General features: G+C 44.1%; 1 protein-coding gene across 3 annotated transcripts; it reads left to right on the forward strand.

The window, feature by feature from the left end:
- The first annotated feature begins 2832 nt into the window (after positions 1-2832).
- LOC100384108 (uncharacterized) lies at positions 2833-15140 on the forward strand. Of its 3 annotated transcripts, none has more exons than XM_008660692.4 (12): positions 2833-3437; positions 4222-4281; positions 4548-4653; positions 4853-4924; positions 5824-5877; positions 5987-6094; positions 6529-6678; positions 6770-7114; positions 7209-9511; positions 10506-13043; positions 13770-14088; positions 14213-15140. In XM_008660692.4, exons 1-12 carry the CDS (start codon positions 3328-3330, stop codon positions 14648-14650), a joined length of 6603 nt encoding a protein of 2200 aa, XP_008658914.1. In that variant the 5' UTR covers positions 2833-3327; the 3' UTR covers positions 14651-15140. The 3 variants fall into 3 exon arrangements, with proteins under 3 accessions (XP_008658914.1, NP_001349173.1, XP_020399377.1); NM_001362244.1 differs by having other exon boundaries at positions 2921-3437; positions 6764-7114; positions 14213-15047; XM_020543788.3 differs by lacking the exons at positions 2833-3437; positions 4222-4281 and having other exon boundaries at positions 4288-4653; positions 4792-4924; positions 6764-7114.
- Positions 15141-23116: the final 7976 nt, after the last annotated feature.

A 23116-nucleotide genomic window follows, 5' to 3' on the forward strand; every position in this document is an offset into this window, starting at 1 on the left:
GCCAGCTGTCACAAGAATCTAGATATTAGAGTTTAGGAGGCGACATATTCCTTCTATCGCGATGACTCGATGAATTCTGCATCTATATTATACGAATTTTGGGTCCATTCTTAGGTAGATAAGATAGCCACGTATCTTGAAAACACACAACTGTACGATGATGCTAGAACGGTCGATCGCGAGATTATGGACTTTCTCAGTGTATGTCCACCGATGAACAAACCAACCAGCCATCCTTGCATACTCCATTTCCAAAAATCAACTAGCTTATTCTCTTCGCTTTGATCCGTACCGACTTCTACTGCTTCTACAATGTTTTGTCTCTATGAATTGCAGTTGTAACAGTCCGAACAACTAGCTTTAAGCTGAAGCGAACAAAATAACATTGCAGGTATGAATCAATTTTCGCACATGTGTCTCTAATTCCTATCAACATCGACTCCCCATATTCTCGAAGTTGGTGAAATCTCACATCCTGATCTCATCTTTAGACCAGTCACCTCCTCTGATTTTCCTCCCTAGATCTCGTTTGGCTCTAATGATCCCAAATCTCATCACCACCAGCACGTGCTCCCCCTCCAAATCCCATCAACACAACCCCCAAATCTTGTCAACCCAAATTCCCCTCCTCAAATACGATTTTCTTAGGCAGCCCCTAGACAAGGTCCCAACGCGAGTGACGTCGCGCAAGTCACCGATGCGAGTCCCTTGGCGTGGTAGTGTGGTACGACACTGGCGTAGGCCCCTAGCATTGACAAGCTGGCAAGGCAATAGGCTCAAGGCACGACGGCTACTCTATGGAACCTGATGAGGACATCCTCCACTATTACTCGTTCACAAAGACACAATTTATCCCAGTTGGCCCAATTGTAGTCGGGTGGCGACCGTGTGAGCCTCAAAATTATCCTACCTTGCTTAACTTGAAAAGAGGAAGCCACCTTAAAAGGGAGAGCCGCCCTTCCCCCATCAGGCTAGTCTTTTGGGGCAATTGGGACTTTCTTTGAGTTGGATGTGCTTAATTAAATGTTGGGCTTCGGGCAACCCTAATTTGTTGGGACTCGGCCAACCCCACCTGGCTGGGTGTATTATCTGGTATCAGAGCTAGGGCCCATTTTAAAAAGGTGGGAATGATGAGAACATCATCCACTATTACCCGTTGTCAAAGACACAATTGACCCAGTTGGTCTAATTATAGTCTAGCAATGACCGTGTAAGCCTCAGAATTATCCTACCTTACTTAACTTGGGATGAGGAAGCCACCTTAAAAGGGAGAACCACCCCCATCAAAACCTTTTCTTAAGTTGGTTGTGCTTAATAAACTGCTGGGCTCTAGACAACCCTAATTTGTTAGGTCTTGGCTAACCTCACACTGGGTGTATCATAACCTAGCAAGGTTGCTCGTTTATCGGCAACAATCTAGCTGTTAGGGAAACACGAGATCAGCCGGTGGCAATGTCGAACCAGATTTCGACTTTGAGCTCGAGATGGACAACACGTGGATGCGCACCATGTGTTCTTCGATGTAATGCTATCAAGAGGAAAGAGACTTGCGCTCTAATACGTTTCCTTTATTTTCCTATTCATCCCTAGTACATAATGGATGTCTTATCCTGACCAACACATTTTCTTTATCCGGTTTAAACCAAACAATAATAGATGTTTTTTACCGTGTTCCTTCAAAATAGAAAAATTATACCAATACAATTTCTGCCAACACTTTTACTTTGCTCACTCTACTCTATTTCTTTGATAAGTTTAAACTTGGCTCTGCTCATGATCTCATCTGGTTATTTTGTCTCACAAAACTTTTTCTCAACAAGAAACAATTGATGACAATGATGATCTTCTACAGAAAATTAGAAGGATCTACCCTCAAACTAAAAGCAAAAAATGCTGCATGATATAACCCAAAAAGTCAAATTAAAGTAGTAGACTTTAGAAGTCCTTTTGACTAGTACAATATTTCTATAACTTTTGTTTACTTGAACACCAATAATGGTGCATCTTTTGATGTATATAAGTATGTAGCTATATGGTGTCAATCTTATGTTATAAACCAACAAAACATAAGTAGTAATCTCCAGCAAATATTTCCGTTAGTATTTTGCAATTGAGTTACTAAGGTAGGATGTATTGATGTCTCTATCCCTTTAAGGACACTCTTATGTCCAACATTCATCTTTTTTCTACACATAAATATTGTGCAGCAGCGTGACAACGCCGCACGTCGTTTTCTAGTTCACGTTAATTTGAGGTATTTTTCTTATAGAAGCAATTTTAAAAAAGCATGCTGAAAAGTGAAATTTTTAGTTATTACAGAAGTTAAAATAATTGGAGCAATAATACCTTGTGTGTTGTCCCTCTCCGGCACACTCTCATGTCTCGTGATCTCGTTCGCACGTCCATCACATCCATAAACTAATTATGACAACTAAAATCTATATGTAAACCAAAAGGGACAATAATACCTTATAGGTCTGTTTGGTTGGTTTTTCTCGCCAACCTGGTTGTGTGAGCTAGGATCACTGGAGCCTGGCTCTGGAGATGCGACCAATCTGCTCGTATCTGGTGAGCCTGGCTCAGGGTGCTTTAAGGATCGTGTGAGCCTGGATCCAAATCTACATGCAGACAACCAAACACAGAGCTCGCACGCGCATAGCCTGCCTCACAGCAACCAAACAACAGCTACCCACATCCTGTAATACAAGCGCGCGCAGATGCAGACAACCAAACATACCCATTGTGTTGCTTCTCCTCCTCGGGCACACTCTCGTGCGCGCCCACCACGCCCACAAATTCAGCTACTCTTGTCCTGACGATCACGGCCACGGAGGGAGGGAGAGTCAACGGTCAGTGCGGGGGCTATGGTTTGCTTTCTTCCCCCGAGCGCAAGCGCAACCCCCGCACCAAACAGACAACAGCAGTACAGCAGAGCAAAGCAAAGAGGAACACCATTTCCCTTGCCTGCTTGCCAACCCACCACCACCACCACCACCACCCACGAAGGCAGCAGCAACCCAGCACCACCGATCCATCCATCCACTCGTCATTCCTCCGCCCCGCCGCTCGCCTTCACCCATCTCCGACCCCGCTCCGCCACCAAACCCTAGGCTACCAGCTCTTCCCACCCCGTGTGCTCCGCTCCCCTGAGGGCGGCTCGCGCGCCATTTCTCCGCTCGATTTCCTAAAACCGTACTCTCGGATTCGGGATCGGGCCGCGACGGGGCCTCCTCTTGCTCTCGCTCTTCCGTCCGGTCGGCCGCTGAGGACAATAAAGGAGGTTGCGCTCATGCCGGGGGCGCCGCTCAGGTGACTTGCTGGGGGGCCATGCATAGGTACTCCAGCAACAGCGCTGGGTTCAGCGGTGGCAGGGACGGCGCGAGGTTGGAAGCCTCGCCCTTCTCGTCCTCCTCCTCTGGGTACCCTGTCAGCTCCAGGTGACACTCCAACCCCCGCTCCCTTGTTTCCCTGTCCAATTTGATCTGCATGGTCAGGCGTTTTAAACGACGGCTGCCATTGGTAACTTATTTGATTAGTGTAGTTGCTGAGTAGGCACTGTGGCACGACGCAGTAACCCCTTCGGAGTTCGGATTAGGCAGTCACCTCTTTCGCAACTGTAATGCCAGGTGTCCTTGTTCGTGCGTGCAGACATCTTCAAGGCTATTTTGTCAGCAGGATTTGTGTTTCATCCTCGAAATAGAAACTGCTATCCATCTCTGCCCTCAATAAAGTAGCCTGTCACAGACCGTTTTATTTTTAACAAGTGGAAAGTCCATTCTATGAATGAACATATATAGCTTGGAATGCGCGCATTGTTCTCTACTTGCTTCGTCCTCTGAATAACTTCCGTGTTGAACATTTCCGCTTATTTCATATCATAATCACATGATGCAACCACCTATGCGAATGCATTCCCTGTGGATACATTATTTCAAAAGTCTGAATGGCATGCTCATCACTGTTAGTCTGTTATTTCTGTTCACATGTTTTGTAAACTTCCCATGTCTACCATATAATAACTAGAAGATATGTATCACTTGAAGTTAGATATAATTGTGCCACATTCACTCGCTTGTTTGGAATGAGGTGCTGTGGTGCAGTAGGAAGTAGTATCGACCTCACTTCCAGTACTCTATTTCTTGTTTATATTTTGCTTGTGCATTTTTCTTCCCACAGTGGTGATTCTGATATCTTTTTCTCCCTAACACCCCTGTCTTTCAGGCGGCAGCAGCAGCTAGTTCCATACAAGCTAAAGTGTGACAAAGATCCACTTAATAACAAGTATGTCTAACTTATCGACCAAAGCCACTTCACATCAATGAGAGAGCTAACGACTCTTCTCCTATTTGCATGTTTTTTTTTTAATCTCAGACTGGTTATGATTCTCTTCCTTTTTTTGGCCACCCCTATCAGCTTTGACATGATATCTGCTTATAAAACGACGATTTCATATATTGTTCTTCTATTTATAACTAAGAACTGTTGATTTGTCCCACGATATGGTTTCGTTGGATCCTTGTTGCTCCTTTTACATGTCTCTTCTGTAGGCTTGGGCCACCTGACTTCTATCCACAAACACCAAACTGTCCCGAAGAGACATTAACCAAAGAGTATGCACAAGCTGGGTACAAGGAGACTGTTGAAGGAATTGAGGTGTGTATGGAAACAGAAGCTGTACACAGCACATTATGGACATTATGCTACCCCCCCAGCCATACTTTTAGGAGTTTAGACAATTATAATCTCTTATTTGGTATTGCATTAATCTATCCTTTGCTTTCACTTGCACAGTTTGGACATATTACAACAGTATAGTGCATTGACTGAAATTAAATTTTCCTGAGCTTGATAGGAAGCAAGAGAGATTGTACTCAGCCAGATCCCGTACTTCTGTAAGCCAGATGCTGTCATAAAGTGCAAGGAGGTAAGGAAAATCCGTCTATATCTAGTGAATTACTTGTAAGGCAATCCTGTTTTTCCATTATGATTGTGACGCAGAAGTTTGTTTTCTTATTCACAAGAAATGCTACTTTCTGTAAAAAGAGAAGGCAGAATGGATATTCAGGCTAAGGAAATGCTATAATTATTTTTCATGTAGAATTGTTTTTTTCATGGCTTCAAGACATTTGACATTCCCATCCATGCCCTGTTTTTGTATTTTAATCCCATGCCAACTTGCGATTGGTCATGCTATTTGATACTCTTCACAGATAATTGAAACAAATATTTTCTTGCTTTGTACATGAAGTGTGCTGGGCCAATAACATTGCATTATATGTTCTACTAATTTTTGTTTACCGGCCCTAGAACAGACTGCTTTTGTGGCATCTTGTTTCTAACATACTGTACTAAGACACTCCTGTGGTACCCTGAAAGAATTTCTGATGAAAAGTTCACTTTTGGGCTTTTGGCACTCTTGTTTCTAATATACTGTACTAAGGCTGTAATGCTTGAAATTGATGTATTGCGGTTATTGGAATGAAGAAATAGCATAGATTTCAGTTTGTCAACTTCCTTAGTTCGTTGTTTTTATTGTGGGCCCCTTCGCGTTTGATTTTCTTCTTTCATGTTTTGATATTCACATCATGTAGACCTGCACATTGTACTGAATGTACTGCATAGATTTGTGTTTTCCTCTTAAGGTGTTGTTAAGTCTTCCAGGCTGGTGGATAGTGGATGTAACCTTCTTGTTGGAATATGGTCTAATAATTTATCTTATCTTCTTCAAACCTTCTTTCCCCTTCCCTTCTTCTTTTCTTTTTTTGTATGGTTTCTCAGATAAGGCTGTAACTAACACTTCGCTGTGCTCATTTTTTGATGAAGGCACTAAAGAAGCGTTTAAGAGCGATCAATGAATCTCGTGCTCAAAAGAGAAAGGTATTTGTTCTGTATTTTCTTTAGTACTGGTGCCTGTAAAAATATAACCCCTCCTATTACATGATATTGTGTTAAACATAAAAAACTGATGCTCTTTCTTTCTCAACAGGCTGGCCAAGTTTATGGAGTTCCTCTTTCTGGATCTCTACTGATCAAGCCTGGAGTTTACCCAGAGCAAAGACCATGTAATGAGGACGCCCGCAGAAAATGGATTGAGGTCGAGCAGACTGACCTGTCATTTGTTGTTATAATATAATGTTTTGTTCAATAGAACCTTGGTAAATATTTCATGTTTGTTATCTAAGTTTGCAAATTTTTAAGCTTGCTTTCGCTTGAAAGTTAGATGTTTGGCTTCCTTTTGAGTATTTGATTGATAGTGTACTGCTAGAATAACAGCTAAGGACATATGACCATTCTTACTGTGAGGTTGCTTTTGGCATTTAAAATCTTGAACAGCATTGTTACTTGGGACAGCGAGCATTGGCCTTTTTCACATGTTTCATCTGTGGAATTCAAAGTTATTCAGCTTGGAATATTCGATTTATGGTGCTGAATGATGTTTTTTACTTTGTTATGCTGGTGCTGCAGCAATGAGCTCAGTTTGCTTACATTCATTAGTTTTCTTTCTTTACATCCATTATTGCCTTGCAGGCCCTTGCTCAGCCAAACAAGCGACTGCGTTCATTGTCTGAGCACGTTCCTCATGGTTACCGTAGGAAATCACTTTTTGAAGGTCTAATTCGATATAATGTTCCGTTGCTAAGAGCAACATGGTTTATTAAAGTCACATACCTGAACCAGGTTTGGAATCTCTTGTACCCTTCTCTTATTTACTATCAAATGCCACATTGCACCATTGTGATGATGTGTATTCAATTTTATATAGCTACAGACCCGACAGACACCTAACAGTATTTCAGTAGCGGGTTCTGATAACCAACGCTCTAATCAGTGGACAAAGGATGTTGTTGAATATTTACAACATATTTTGGACGAATTTTGTTCTAAAGAGGGTGCATTCGTGCATCCATCTTTTAGAGAGCAGTCATCACCAGGACCTACTGCTGGAACCAATCAGATAAAAATGAAAACTGAAGCATCTCCAGCTGCTGGAGACATTGAAGAACCCTTGGTGCACTTCAAATGGCGGTATATGGTTCGTCTCATCCAATGGCATCTCACAGAAGAATTGCTTGTTCCCTCAGTACTTATCGAATGGCTATCTAACCAACTCCAGGTACTTCTGTCGAGAATTCAATTGACGTGAAAGTTTATGTTTCAGTTCCTATTCATCTATTGAAATTATTGATCTATTTATCTCCTTTGTTCAGGAGAGAGATTCAGTTGACGTTTTAGAACTTCTCTTGCCTATTATGCTTGGTCTGGTTGACACCATTACTCTCTCACAAACATATGTGCGCATGTTTGTGGAGCTACTAGTGAGACGTCTCAATGATGCTTCTGTTGTTGATAGTCCAAAAGGACCTTCAGTTTCTTCTGTTATAGCAGAGTTACTGCGGTACATGGTACTTGCAGTGCCAGATACATTTATTTCTTTGGATTGCTTTCCTCTCCCATCTTTTGTGGTTCCTGATGTATATGGTAGAGGTGCTTTGTTGAAGATAACTAGCAGTGGTGGAATTTCAAGTTCTAAAAGGTGTGATGCTTATCGGTATTTGTCCTGTGGTTATGCTGTTTGTTCAATTCAAAAACGTGCATATGATCTCGCAACAGTTGCTAACCCTAACCTTCAAGCACGTGGTGCAGCCAAAGTGGTACAGGCTTTGGACATAGCTCTTGTCACAGGAAATTTGTCAGTGGCATATTCTTCACTCTTTAATGATTTATCTGATACGTTAATGGAAGAGAGATGGATTAAAGAAGTCAGCCCCAGTCTGCAGTCTTCTCTGATGTGGATTGGGACTGTTGAGCTATCCCTTATCTGTTCTATATTTTTCCTTTGTGAATGGGCGACATGTGATTATCGTGATTGTCGAGCATCTCCCTCTCGGAATGTGAAATTTACAGGAAGAAGAGATTTGTCTCAGATACATATGGCAGTGTCTATCTTGAAGAATAAAATGGATGAGATGAATAATTTGTCTCGTTCTAAGAGTAGCACTCGCGTTACCCTGAATAATATCACCAAAGGTTCTTCACTGACCGATGCTTGTTTGACAGCAGCTGCTGTGGATGACACTTCTGGATTGCAAAGTAATGCAAAGAATGTGGATGAGAAGAAGGATACGAATGATATCTTTGAAAGCCCTGGTCCACTGCATGATATCATTGTGTGTTGGTTGGATCAGCATGAAGTTAGCAGTGTTGCAGGTTTTACCCGGGTGGATGTTCTCATCGTAGAACTTATCCGCAATGGTATATTTTTTCCTCAGGCTTATGTCAGGCAGCTAATTATTAGTGGAATTACTGACAAGAACGACACAATGTTGGATGTTGAAAGAAAAAGGAGGCATCACAGAACTTTGAAGCAGCTTCCTGGGTCTTCTTTATTTGATATTCTTGAGGAAACTAGGACCGTGGAAGAGCAACAGTTATATGAGATGATGTCGACATACTCCAGCGAGCGGCGCCTTGTTCTCTCTGAACTTTCATGTGATCACTCATTTTATGCAAGTGGCAGAGGCGAGTATACTGCAAGTTCCTGCATTCGGAAGCAGAGTGATCTTCCACTTGCATCAGGAGGTGATAAGCATGGAAGAGTGCCAGAACAAGTAGAAGATGTTAAAGCCCTATTGTCAAGTCTGTTGGGTTTTACATATCCTTCCCCAGTGGAATCCGAACCTCGCCAAATCAAAACAAGCTTTCAAGAATCAGCAACTTCAACACTCTCACAAGTTGAGACTGGAGAAGCAAAAAGTGGATGTGAGGTTTGTATGAGGTCCAAAGGGCAGAAATTGGATGATACTGCCACTCCTTTCCAAGGGTTTTCATTGATTCAATCGGACGAGGAAGATATTTGGTGGGTGAGGAAAGGCACAAAGTTACAAGAATCTTTCAACATTGAACCTGTTCAGAAGTCTGTTAAGCAAACTTCTAGGGGTAGGGCAAAAGTGGTTCGTAAAACACAAAGTCTTGCACAACTTGCAGCTGCTAGAATTGAAGGTAGCCAGGGGACATCTACCAGTCATGTCTGTGAAAGCAAAATGAGCTGTCCCCACCATAAACCTAATATTGATGGCGATAATGTTAAGGATTTTGATCACACGAGGGTGGCAAATCTGACTGAAATTGGGAAGTCACTAAAAAGACTTAGATTGCTTGAGAGGCGATCTGTCTCTTCTTGGTTGTTGAAAACAGTAAGACAACTTATTGAAGGAAATGAAACAACGGCTGCTAAAGCTACCAATTCCATAAGCATTCTTTCTTTGCAGTCTGATGACAAAACGACATCCAAATGGAGGCTAGGTGATGAAGAACTACTGTCAGTTCTCTATTTACTGGATACATGCTGTGATTTAGTCTCTTGTGCAAGGTTCCTTGTATGGTTACTAGCGAAAATTCGTGGTGGAATGGGCTCTTCGGGCCAACCTGGGAGGAGTTCTATGCATACGAGGAACAGAGATCACCAAGTTTGTCAGGTCAGCGAGGCACTTGTGTTCTCATCTCTGCTTAGGTATGTTCATTCTGATGTTCTACTGTTCTCAAAAGGTTTTATGCAATGATTTATTGACACAAATGAGAAACAGGTCACAGAAGAGGGAGTAAAATAAGAATATATGATGTTTTGGACAAAACCATTTCCAATAAGCATTTTGGATCCTTTATTTTCATAGTATAATAGTATAATATATTCAGCAGAAAGTACTAAATGTTCTGATAATACTGTTTTTATATGACTAATCTGAACACTTCAAACATATTAGCTGTCAAGGATGTTTGACCACTCTTAAAGTAATACATATCTCTTTAAGCATTGGGAATTCTATTTATCTGGGGTTTTTTTCTCTCCGCTATTTTGTTTTGGAATATATGTTTGTGTAAAATGTATGTGCAGATTCTGAATTGAGTTCATTGGGGAGAGCAGTGTATGCAAACTTTGCATCCTTTTTATTTTTGTGATATCCACAATTTGAGATCTGCTTTTTCATTCTGTTTTTACTTTTTGATGCATGCTTTAGTTGTTAATGATCCCATATATATACTTATCACGAGAGTCCTTGTTGAGTTTTCAATTCAACCTTTCTTTCTAAGATAAAGTTATCCAAAAAAATAGCAGAGAAGTTACTTGTATCCATCATACTTTTTTTGCGTCACCTAAACTTGCTTTGCTATTTTGGTTGGTATCAGAAAATGCAGTCCATGTGTGGGGAGTGGGGACCAACTTTGAGCATCACCTAGTAAATTTTTATGATGTGACCATGTGAAAAGATTTAATGAGTGACATGCCTAGCAGTTTGCATCATAGGTAGACGTAAGTTAAGCCATACACATAATTAGTTAGGAAATAAAATGAGAATTGGTCACTGTTGTATCAGTGAGGAGTTTCAGCAAGCAGCTAGACAAGGTTCTTTGTTCATCAGTTGTAATGGACTAATGGTTGCATTCCTACGTTGAACTTCGTTATGCTTTTATATATTTTTGATATCTCTATTATGCAATGCTTGCAGGTACGAGAACATACTTCTTGCGGCTGACATCCTGCCTGATGTTCTAAGTGCTTTAGTGAACAGAAATTCTGTGTCAGCAATTGTCAGGCATCCTGGTTCAACAGCTTTTGCTTACGTACGATACTTTTTGAAGAAATATAGAGATGTGGCTGGTGTGGCCAAGTGGGAAAAAAGCTTTCGGACCACTTGTGATCAGCGCCTGTTAGCTGAGCTTGATAACGGGCGGTCCATTGATGGCGAATTGATTTCTTCTTCGGGGGTTTCAGCAGGCGAGGAGATTGATGAGCAGGTCCGCCAAAAGTTGAATGGAAGGAGTTCAAGACTTGTGCAGAATATGAAAGAAATAGTGCAACGGCAAGCTGATGAAATTCAGCGCAGTTTGAAGGAAAAGAAAGTTCTAGCAACTCCCAGGAATCCACCCACTTTTGAGAAAGAAGATAGCTATCAAATTGCACATGACATTGTTTCGGGCTTAGTAGAATGCATCAGGCAAAATGGGGGTGCAAATCCAGATGGAGACCTTTCAACAGTTGCTTCTGCTGTTTCTGCAATTGTTGCGAATGCTGGGCATGTGATAGCAAAACATTTGGATTTTGCAGGAGGTAACTATCAAGGTGTTAATTCTGTGAGTAATTCACTAAATTTCGTTAGGCACACTTTGCGTGTCCATATAAATTCTCTTTGCTTGCTGAAAGAAACTCTTGGGGACCGCTTCAGCCGTGCATTTGAAATAGCTCTGGCTGTTGAAACTTCTGGAGCTGTTACAGCAGCTTTTGCTTCTCCAAAGATGCACCGCAATCAGTTTCAACCATCTCCTGAGGCCCATGATGCATATGGAAATCATACAAGTGATCTCAGCAACTCAGGGAAAGGTTTTGTTGGGAGAACTGCTAAAGTATCTGCTGCTGTTTCTGCTCTTGTCGTGGGGGCTGTTGTTCATGGAGCTGTTAGTCTTGAGCGGATGGTTGCTGCTTTAAAAATAAAAGATGGTTTGGATATTCTGCAGCTCCTGAGAGGTTTGAAATCAAGTTCGAATGGTGTATCCCGTCCTACTGGAACTTTTAGGATTGAACATTCCACAGATGTTTTGGTACATTGGTTTAGGGTTCTATTGGGGAACTGCAGAACTGTCTATGATGGGCTTATTGCAGATATTCTTGGAGATTCGTACATTCTTGCACTCTCAAGGTTGCAGCAGATGCTTCCTCTTAGTGTAATCTTTCCTCCGGCCTACTCAATTTTTGCCATGGTTCTTTGGAGACGATATATTTTTAACCGCGAAGATCCACAGCTTTATCAGTCTCTGTCAAACGCAATAAGCGATATTACCAGACATCAACCTTTTCGGGAGATTTGCTTCCGCAATACACATCGGCTGTATAATCTTCTGGCTTCAGATGTTGGTGATTCAGAGTTTGCAGCAATGCTTGAAACTCATAGTCCTGACAGGAATTCAAAAATACTGCCATTTATACCTCTCCGTGCCCGGCTTTTTCTGGACGCTCTTATTGATTGCAACACACCAACTATTCAGGGAGATGGAGCTTCGGAGCCTTGTGACCCCAAAGATAATGAATTAAAGCTTTCAGAGAGGCTTATGCAACTTCTTGATACTCTTCAACCTGCAAAGTTCCATTGGCAATGGGTTGAGATGAGGCTTCTTTTAGATGAACAAGCTCTTATGGAAAAAGTTGCAGCAGGCAAGACAGCACTTGAATCACTTCGGTCGTTATCCCCTAAAGCTGAGGGGTTTACCCTTTCTGATAGTGAAAAAGGGTTTACTGAAGTCATTCTGTCAAGGCTACTTGCTAGACCTGATGCTGCTCCTCTCTATTCAGAAGCTGTCCGCCTTCTTGGCAAGCTTCAGGAGTCCCTTGTTATGGATGTGAAATGGATTTTACAAGGGCAAGATGCTATTCTTGGCCGCAGGTCAACAAGACAGCAGCTTGTTCATATTGCCCAACGAAAAGGGCTTTCAACAAAGGCACAGGTTTGGAAACCATGGGGTTGGTCCAGCTTGCTTAGCGATGTTATTCCTAATAAAACTGCAAAAAGGAAGTTGGAAGTCACATCAATTGAGGAAGGTGAAGTTGTGGATGATACTGTTGATGCTAAAAGGCCTAGCAAGACTCCCCCTCATAGTGTTGATAGAAGCTTTGAAGCGATTAGATCCATAAATAAATATTTAACTGAGAAAGCCCTTGCTGAATTAGTATTGCCATGCATCGACAGAAGTTCTGCTGATATCCGTGGTATACTTTCTGTTGATCTGATCAAACAGATGGGGACTATCAGTGAACATATCAAAGCAATAGCACGGAATGGTGCTAAACAAGCTGGTTCAGTCCCTTCAGGTAATGAAGTGCCATCAAGCAAATCAAGTGGTCGTAAAGGAATTCGAGGTGGAAGCCCAAACATTGGCAGAAGAGCTCCGGTTGGTAATGACCCAAGCCCTCCGTCGGCTTCTGCTCTGAGGGCAGCATTGTGGTTACGCCTCCAATTCATCATTAGGTTGCTTCCAGTAATCATGGCAGATAGGTAAGTTTTTACATGTTTTGGTTAGAGTTGACCTCAGTATTTAATCCAACATGTGTTTTCAATAGTTATATGTGTAGGTTTGTCATATATTGTTCTTATGTCAGGTGCTCTAGCTTTGTGTGACACTGTTGAATGTTAAATGTTTACGTGCTGAATGAAGTAACACTAACAGGAAGAATATATACCTTCACAGCAGTTCAAATATGATGGAAAACCAGCACATTTTTTTTATTATATAGAAGTGTTCGCTTGTATATTACAGCACTCAATCACGCTTGTGTACTGTCCACCCTATGTTGCGCACAATTTGTCAGTGACCATTTGATGGACTATCCAATAACCTGTCCTGGGGGGGGGGGGGGGGTTATGAATCCTGGTACTACTTGTTATAAATGCTTTAGTGAGGCAAGTGATTAATACGCAATGCAGTATCCACCAATGTAGTTTTCTAATAAAGTGAACTGAATCAAAACTATAAATTTCTGATGACAAATATGTCAATTAGGAAAATGAATGTGATCATAGTTCTTTCCATTTGCTTGTCATTTATTGCTACTTTCAGTAGATTAAAGTGTGCTCAGGCAGTGTAAACTTCCTCTTTAGCACTTCCCGTTTTGGATAATGGACTTGTTGGTACCTTTGATTATAGTCTATTATTGGGATACTTTCCTTTGACAGCAAATGTAAGCTCCTATTCTTACACATACTGACTATGAAAATTCTTAGGAGCATGAGACAAACACTTGCTTCTGCAATCCTAGGCCTGCTTGCAACGCGCATGATTTATGAAGATGCAGATCTGCCCCTTCCACCTACCAATGCAACTGCTTTAAGGCGGGAGGTGGATTCCCTGCTGGAGCCTCCCCTGGACGTCCTGCTTGATCGGCCTGGTGAAAGTCTTTTTGAGAGGCTTTTATGTGTTCTCCATGCACTTCTTGGCAGCTACAAACCAAGTTGGCTGAAGTCAAGGTCAGCCTCTAGGTCGACAATTAGAATCCAACGAGATTTTTCCGCATTTGATAACGAAGCAGCCGAGGGTTTACAGGTTAGTCCATATGCTTGAATTCATAAATGCATGCACTAGTTTTTTCTCTCTGCACAAACTTTGTTTTTCCTTCATCTTTGCTATAAACTGGCTGGCCCTATTTTTTTTTTCTTTTGGTTTTCAGTCTGCGTTGGATCACATGGAATTGCCTGAAACAATCAGGCGGAGGATCCAAGCAGCCATGCCTCTTCTTCCACCATCCCGGCACCCTTCTTTGCAATGTCAACCTCCGCAGTTGTCGTTGGCTGCATTAACACCACTCCAGAGCAGTACATCTGGTGTAGGTCCGCAACAGAAAAGTTGTTCTGCGAGCTGGGTGCCCACTAACGTCTCAGGCAGAAGCAAGGCGGCGTTGCCTTCGCATGATCCTGAAATGGAGGTAGATCCATGGAATCTGCTCGAAGATGGCACAAGCTGCCCCTCAACAGCATCTGGAAGCCATGGCGCGAGTGGAGTGACGGGTGACCATGCTAATCTGAAAGCGTGCAGCTGGCTTAAGGGTGCTGTGAGGGTGAGGAGGACAGAACTGACCTACATTGGCTCTTTAGACGATGACACCTGACGTGTGTATGATTATTTTGGTGAATTGTGGAGGAAATTAGTCTCACCTGTTGGCACTGGAGTGAATGGTGGAAACCAACCATGGCCCTTGGCTTTAGGATGGTTGTTGTTGGTGTAGAATACATACACATCGCTGCCCCCGTTTTGTTTTGTTTTGTTTTGTTTTAGGGCCTTGTGGGGGCGGCTGTATATAATGGAAAAACATTTGATCCATTACTGAGGCATGGCCCGAGAAGACACCTTCAAATGGGCTTCTGTGTAAGCTTGCTTATTTGAGAAGTAGGAAGCCATGCAGTAGATTTTGTATCCAAAAGCCGTGTACTTGTTTTTGTCTGATATGTAATCTAGCGCATGTCACACATATGTATTCCCTTCCTTTGATTGAAGGGCTAATGGTATGATGTCTTTTTTTTTTGATAAAACATGAGGGGTGAGAGCCCCTACTGGAAATTAAATAAAAAAATATGTACAAGGAGTTACACGTTTCTTAATTACTCCTGTTCTAAAATATAGTTTTTTCTAACCCTCTTTTTTTATGTCCACATTCAAATAAATGAGAGGTCAAATAAGCTTTAAATAGGATGAAAGGGAGCAAGACGATGGGCTCGGATGGTACCTTAATAGAGGTGTGGAAATGCCTTGGATATTGCTATCGTTTGACTAACCAAGTTATTCAACCATATTTTTTGATCAAACAGGATAACCGATGACCGGAGGAGTACATTAGTACCAATCTTTAAAAACAAGGGAGATATTCAAAGTTGTACCAACTATCGAGGGATTAAGCTCATGAGCCACACTATGGAGCTATGGAAGGGAGTTATGAGTATCGCCTGAGAGGAATGACACATGTCACTGAAAGGGAAATATGGTCAAACCTTTTCCTAAATGATTTTGGTGGTTGAAATGCTCAACACAAATAATTGGACTAACTAGTTTGCTCTAGATTATATATTCTACAGGTGCTAAAGGTTCAACACAAACCAATAAAAAAAATCAAAGTTAGGGTTCAAAAGAAAGGAGCAAAAGAAACCGAAGAGAACCCTGGTCTGACGCACCGGACTGTCCGGTGCACCAGGGACCGTACAGGCTGAACTCTTCACCTTCGGGGTTCTGGAGAGCCGCTCCGCTATAATTCACCGGACTGTCCGGTGGGTCACCGGACTATCCGGTGTGCCAGCGGAGCAACGACTAAGAAGCGCAACGGTCGACTCCAACGGCCGCCTGCAAACGTGAACAGTGCGCGGACAGTTCGGGCAGAGTCAGAGCAGCGCCAGAAGGCGCACCGGACAGTGAACAGTGCCTGTCCGGTGCGGCACCGGACTGTCCGGTGCGGCACCGGACTGTCCGGTGCCTAAGCTGTCAGAGCTCCAACGGTCGAAACCGTCAAAACCCTAACGGTTGGGTGACGTGGCTGGCGCACCAGACTGTCCAGTGCGCCCATCGACAGCCAGCCTCCCCAACGATTGGTTTGGTGGTTGGGGCTATAAATACCCCCAACCACCACCACTTCAAGCATCTAAGTTTTTCAGACATCTCATTCAATACAAGAGCTAGTGCAATCAATACAAGACACAATTCAAAAGAATCAAAGCCTCTCCAAGTCCCAAATACACTCCAAACACTTAGTGACTAGAGAGAGAGTTTTGCTCGTGTTCTTTGAGCTCTTGTTCTTGGATCACTTTCTTCTTCCTCATTCTTGTTCTTCAAACACTTGTAATCAAATCAAGAGACACCAAGTTATGGTGGTCCTTGTGAGGGGTCTAAGTGACCCATTTGATTAAGGAGAAAACTCACTCGGTCCAGGTGACCGTTTGAGAGAGGGAAAGGGTTGAAAGAGACTCGGTCTTTGTGACCACCTCAACGGGGACTAGGTTCTTTGGAACCGAACCTCGGTAAAACAAATCACCGTGTCATCCGCTCTATTTCCTTGGTTGATTTGTTTTCCCCTCTATTTCGGACTCGGTTTTATTTCTAACGCTAACCCCGGCTTGTAGTTGTGTTTAAAGTTATAAATTTCAGTTTCCGCCTATCCACCCCCTAGGCGACTTTCAGTCACCATAAACCAATTTGGATTCATGCTTATAAGGTCAATCATGGAAGCAATTTTCTTAATAAGGCAGGTCATGGAGTGATATAAGGAGCAGAAGAAGGACTTGCACATAGTTTTTATCGACTTGAAAAAGGCCTATGATAAAATACCTAGGAATCTCATGGGGTGGGTATTGGATAAGCATAAAGTTCCAATAAAGTATGTTACGTTCATCAAGGACATATATGACAAGGTTGTGACTAGTGTTTGAACAATTGATGGTGATACAAATGTTTTCCTGATTAACATAGGACTACATCAAGATTCAGCTTTGAGCCCTTATCTATTTGCCTTAGTGATATATGAGGTCACGAGGCATATACAAGGAGATATCCCTTGGTGTATGCTTTTCGCTGATGATGTAGTTCTAGTAGATGAAAGCCGGGAAGGAGTAATTAGAAAGCTAGAGTTATGACGTCAGACCCTAGAGTCAAAAGGATTTAGAATTAGCAGGACCAAAACCGAGTATATGAGATGTGACTTTGGTACTACAATTAGTGAGGATGGAGATGTAAGTTTGGGAGGCCAGGTAGTACCAAAGAAGGACACCTTCCGTTATTTGGGATCGATGCTACAAAGAGATGGTGATATTGATGAAGATGTTAGCCATAGAATCAAAGCGGGGTGGATGAAATGACATCATGCATCGAGAGCCTATGCGACAAGAGAGTGCCACATAAGTTGAAAGGCAAGTTCTACAGGACAATGATTAAGCCTGCTATGTTATATGGGGATGAGTGTTGGCCTACTAAGAGACGACATATTCAACAACTAAGTGTCGTAGAGATGCGTATGTTGCGTTGGATATGTGGGCACACAAGTTTGGACCGAGTGAGAAATGATGACATACGTGGTCGGCTAGGAGTAGCGCCAATTGAAGAAAAGCTTATTCAACATCGGTTGAGATGGTTTGGGCATGTCCACCGGAGACCCCTAGAGGCACCGGTGCATAGAGGCATCATAAGACGGGACAATAATGTGAAGAGAGGTACATGTCGACCAAACTTGACATGGAAGGAGACAATCAAAAGAGACTTGAAGGAATGAAATATCTCAATGGAGTTGTGTTTGGATAGATGTGTTTGGAAAGAAGCTATCCACGTGCCAGAACCACGATTATGTCTTTTTTTCTTTTAGTGCTCTCAAAAAGCTTTTCCCTCCCCTTTCTCTCTCTTTCCCCTTTCGGTGACATCTTGTTGGGTTTCAACTAGCCTACCCCAACTTGCTTGGGACTAAAAGGCTATGTTGATGTTGATGTTGTGTATTCGAATAAATGATAATGAATGTAGACATACCTACAAACTATATTCATAGGTTAATTGATAAATGTATATTTAGTCTAAAACGAATTATATTTTGGAACTGAGGGAGTAAATATTAATTAATCTAACAGATTTCTCCAAGAACTAATCACAAAGATTTTTTTCTTCCTCACTCTATGCAATAACAAATCAATGAGCTCTTTAAATTTAATGTAACAATTATGAATGAAAGGATCTATTCCTTTGAAAAGCTAAGCATTTATTTGTGTCTAGATTGACCAAGACATCAACATCTTGCAAATCCACGGTGAAGATTTTATGGAAGAGATGGCCTGGATATGAGTGCCACCTCTAGGAAATGTGATTCCAATTTTGAGCCAACAACATCTTGCAAGTCCACGGTGAAAGAAGAGTTGTTTCACCAATTCTAGCTTTTGTAGGATGCAAAGTTCACAAGCATATGAATCCATAGAGAAATTCTTCCGAATGAGTTTTCATGTGTTTAGTCTATTATTGATCAAGAGCGAGAAGAACACTTTGTGCTTTAGTTGTGTCGGTGTCTCGACCTGGGGGTCTTACTGTAGCATCCCAAAAATTCAAATCTTGAAATTTTCTCAAACTTGCTCTAAATTCAAAATGAATTTCAAATTTCATTTCAAAATGTTTGTTTGCGAGTTGATATTAGCAAATAAAATATAGTGGTCTATATTCTCTCCAAAATCCTCCTCAAAATATCTTACAAATATTTCCCCAGTGAACCCCCTCAAATTCTTTCCAGAAATACTGCCCAGATATTTCCCTAGTGATCCCCTTCAAGTTCTTTCCAGAAATATTGCCTAGATATTCCACCGATATATCTCCAAGTATTTTCCTCCAGAGAAATACCTTCAGAACCATTTTCAAATCCCTACAAATATTTTCTTCATAACTTTCCTCATGCCCATACGTATACGTATGCCTCCGGTGTCATACGGTGAGCTCTACAAGCTAATTACACTCATATAAGACAAATCCATGCTAATCTCCCACTAATCCTCTCATCCTCCCACTAATCCTCTCATCCCTCCCCCTAATCCCCCACCATGGCTATAAATAGAGGGCAAGGGCCTCCTCTCATCCCACCCAAGCCATTTCATGGCAACTCCCTCCCCCCACACACCCACTCCCACTCCACCTCCCACACAAGCACCCACTAGCACAAGGATCGTTCGGTCGTTCTTCGATCGTTCATCCCCCTGTTCTTAGTTTGTTCGTTCGTTCGTCCGATCGTTCGATCGTTCGTCCGATCCTTCATGGTTCGTTCGTCCGTTCGTTCGTCCAAATAATCTTTTTCCTGCCGTTATGCTACCGAAATTCCGATCGTTCGTTCGTTCGTTCGATCATTCGATCGTTCATCGTTCGTTCATAGTTCCTATCCATCATTCATCGTCACTATTCACCGTTCATCGTTCGTTCATACGAACTATTCACCATCACTATTCACCGTTACTATTCATCGATCATCCGATCACCCCAAATTTCAACTACTCATCCATCATGCTGTCCAGTCCACCTAAGACCAGCCAGACCCATATTCCAGTCATACGAACTCCGGTGACTGTGATTTTCATTCCAGTAGGGAACTTCCCATCTGGTCACCCATCCCAGATTTCTCCAAGTTGAGCACGCTTAACTTTGGGATTTTTTCAAGCCAGACTTCCAAAAAGAAAGGCGAACCATGTTTGTATGGATATGTCTTCAATCCTATAAAACCTGGCCCAAGATACCACAGCCCACTCGGACCAGAATACCACAACATTCCAGCTAATCGGGTCCCGCCTCACTGTTGTCTGATGTGACACAGTAGGTAGAAATAGTTTCCGCCAACATAAACCTCTGCCCAAGAAAAGCCCAAAAATAATTCCTCGCACCCCGCTCAAAAATACATTGATTTTCCAAATATCTCTAAATATTCAAATTCTAGAATATTCCAAGAATATTCCCTTCCTTTTCTTTTTCTCCCTATGATTATAAAATCCAAAACTCCTCCATCCAAACTCAGATTTCAGTCATTCTTGTTTCTAAAATTCTTGTCAAACTATTCCCTATCCAACCATGTCATCCCTTAAGCATGGTTCATATTCCAGAAAACTCCCAAGATACTCTTGTCCCATATTCTGCCTATAACTCTCCTATTCATATTAAATCAGACGATTCATTCATCACTATTCTCACCAACAGTGAACTTCACTGTGCTACACCACATACACCCAGGTATAAATACACCCAGCTACCCTCTCCCTCTCCACACACACTCAACACCCTTAGCCAAGGCAAACACCCCAACCACTCAGTTACTCCGCTCTGCCGGTGTCGGGGACCATAATTAGGGGTACCCTCAAGACTCCTAATTCTCAGCTGGTAACCCCCATCAGCATAAAGCTGATAAGGCCTGATGGGTGCGATTAAGTCAGGGATCAGTCCGTTCGAGCGACTCGATCACGCATCGCCCGAGCCTAGCCTCGGACAAGGGCAGCCGACCCTGGAGGATTTCCGTCTCGCTCGAGGCCCCCCTTCCGATGGCGAACATATCTCCGGCTCGCCCGAGGCCCTGCCTTCGCTAAGAAGCAACCCTGACTAAATCACCGCACCGACCGACCAAGTCGCAGGAACATTTAATGCAAAGGTAGCCTGACACCTTTATCCTGACGCGCGCCCTCCGGCAGAGCCGAAGTGACTGCCGTCACTTCGCCGCTCCACTGACCGGCCTGACAGAAGGACAGCGCCGCCTGCGCCACTCCGACTGCAGTGTCACCTGACAGAGTGAGACTGACGGGCAGTCAGGCCCTGCCAAAGGCATCATAGGAAGCTCCGCTCCGCCCGACCAAGGGCTCGGACTCGGGCTAAGCACCGGAAGACGGCGAACTCCGCTCCGCCCGACCCAGGGCTCGGACTCAGGCTAAGCCCCGGAAGACGGCGAACTCCGCTCTGCCCGACCCAGGGCTCGGACTCGGGCTTAGCCCCGGAAGACGGCGAACTCCGCTCCGCCCGACCCAGGGCTCGGACTCGGGCTAAGCCCCGGAAGTCGGCGAACTCCGCTCCGCCCGACCCAGGGCTCGGACTCGGGCTAAGTCCCGGAAGACGGCGAACTCCGCTCCGCCCGACCCAGGGCTCGGACTCGGGCTCAGCCCCAGAAGACGACGAACTCCGCTTCGCCCGACCCCAGGGCTCGGACTCCGCCCTGGCCTCTGCCGATGACCTCCGCCTCGCCCGACCCAGGGGCTCGGACTCGGCCTCGGCCACGGAAGACAGACTCGACCTCGGCTTCGGAGGAGCCTCCACATCGCCCAACCTAGGGCGCAGGCCAGCCACGTCAACAGGAGACGCCATCATCACCCTACCCCGAGCTGACTCGGGCCGCAGGGAACCAGACCGGTGTCCCATCTGGCTAGCTCCGCCAGATAAGCAATGATGGCGCCCCGCATACTTGAGAGCACCTAGAGGGGGGGGGTGAATAGGTGATCCTGTAAAACTTAAACTTATAGCCATAAAACTTCGAGTAAGCGTTAGCACAGTTAATGCCAAGTGGCTAGAGAGAAGGTCTTGCACAATACGATAATCACAGAGAATTCAACACAGAGAAGACACAGTGATTTATCCCGTGGTTCGGCCAAGTACAAAACTTGCCTACTCCACGTTGTGGCGTCCCAACGGACGAGAGTTGCACTCAACTCCTCTCAAGTGATCCAATGATCAACTTGAATACCACAGTGTTATGCTTTTCTTTTCTTTATCCCGTTCGTGAGGAATCTCCACAACTTGGAGCCTCTCGCCCTTACACTTTTGATGTTCACAAAGAATCACGGAGTAAGGAAGGGAAGCAACACACACAAATCCACAGCAAAATGCGCACACACACAGCCAAGAATCAAGCTCAAAAGACTATCTCAGAGTTCTCACTAGAACGGAGCTCAAATCACTTAGAATGCCAAACGAATGCGCAAAGACTGAGTGTGGATGATCAAGAATGCTCTAAGGTTGCTTGGGTATCTCCTCCATGCGCCTAGGGGTCCCTTTTATAGCCCCAAGGCAGCTAGGAGCCGTTGAGAACAAATCTGGAAGGCCATCCTTGCCTTTTGTCGTCGGGCGCACCGGACAGTCCGGTGCACACCGGACACTGTCCGGTGCCCGATTTCCTTCCTTAATTGGCGAAGCCGACCGTTGCAGATGCGGGAGCCGTTGGCGCACCGGACATGTCCGGTGCACACCGGACAGTCCGGTGCCCCCTTCCGACCGTTGGCTCGGCCACGTGTCCCGCGCATATCGCGCGGCCGACCGTTGGCCCGGCCGACCGTTGGCTCACCGGACAGTCCGGTGCACACCGGACAGTCCGGTGAATTTTAGCCGTACGTCGCCAGTCAATTCCCGAGAGCGGCCAGTTCGCTCGAGGCAGCCTGGCGCACCGGACACTGTCCGGTGCGCCACCTGTGGGGGATAGATATCCCCTGGGTCCACTAAAGAAGTAAAAGGCCTCACGAAAAGCCCAAGGGCCCAATAATTCGTAAGGTCATTCTTTCGTGGGCCTAGGGAAAGACAACCAATAAAGAGGACGCGGGACTGATTAGTGCAAACACAGGCGGCCCACAACGTCGAACGAATGAATCACAAACAGAGACCCGACTTTCCCGCGCTGAAGCCCCCATGCAACGGAGCCATGCGAGGATAAGCCGGCGGAGGTTACGTAGGGATAAGCTCAAGAAGTTCACTATCTTTCAGCTACTTGTTGCTATCATATCATATGTAATGCTCCACGGCCGAGTATATAAGGCCTAGGGGGCACCCCTTCAGATCGATCGACCCTATTCTACTTAGCCACCCACAAAAACTCTCTGCGCCCTCTATCCAGAGAATCCTCTTGTAACCACGCTCATATACTCACCAGGACGTAGGGTGTTACGCACTTCTAAGCGGCCCGAACCTGCAAACCTTGTCCATTGTCCCTCGTGCGATCGGCACGAACCATTTTGCTACAGTCGTCGACACCGTCCTACTCCTAAAAGCACCTTGAGGGGCAACCCCGGGTGTGCGGTCGGACCCAAAACACCGACAGCTGGCGCGCCAGGTAGGGGGTGTG

This window comes from Zea mays, chromosome 9 (genome assembly GCF_902167145.1).
Source record: "Zea mays cultivar B73 chromosome 9, Zm-B73-REFERENCE-NAM-5.0, whole genome shotgun sequence".
Taxonomy (NCBI): domain Eukaryota; kingdom Viridiplantae; phylum Streptophyta; class Magnoliopsida; order Poales; family Poaceae; genus Zea; species Zea mays.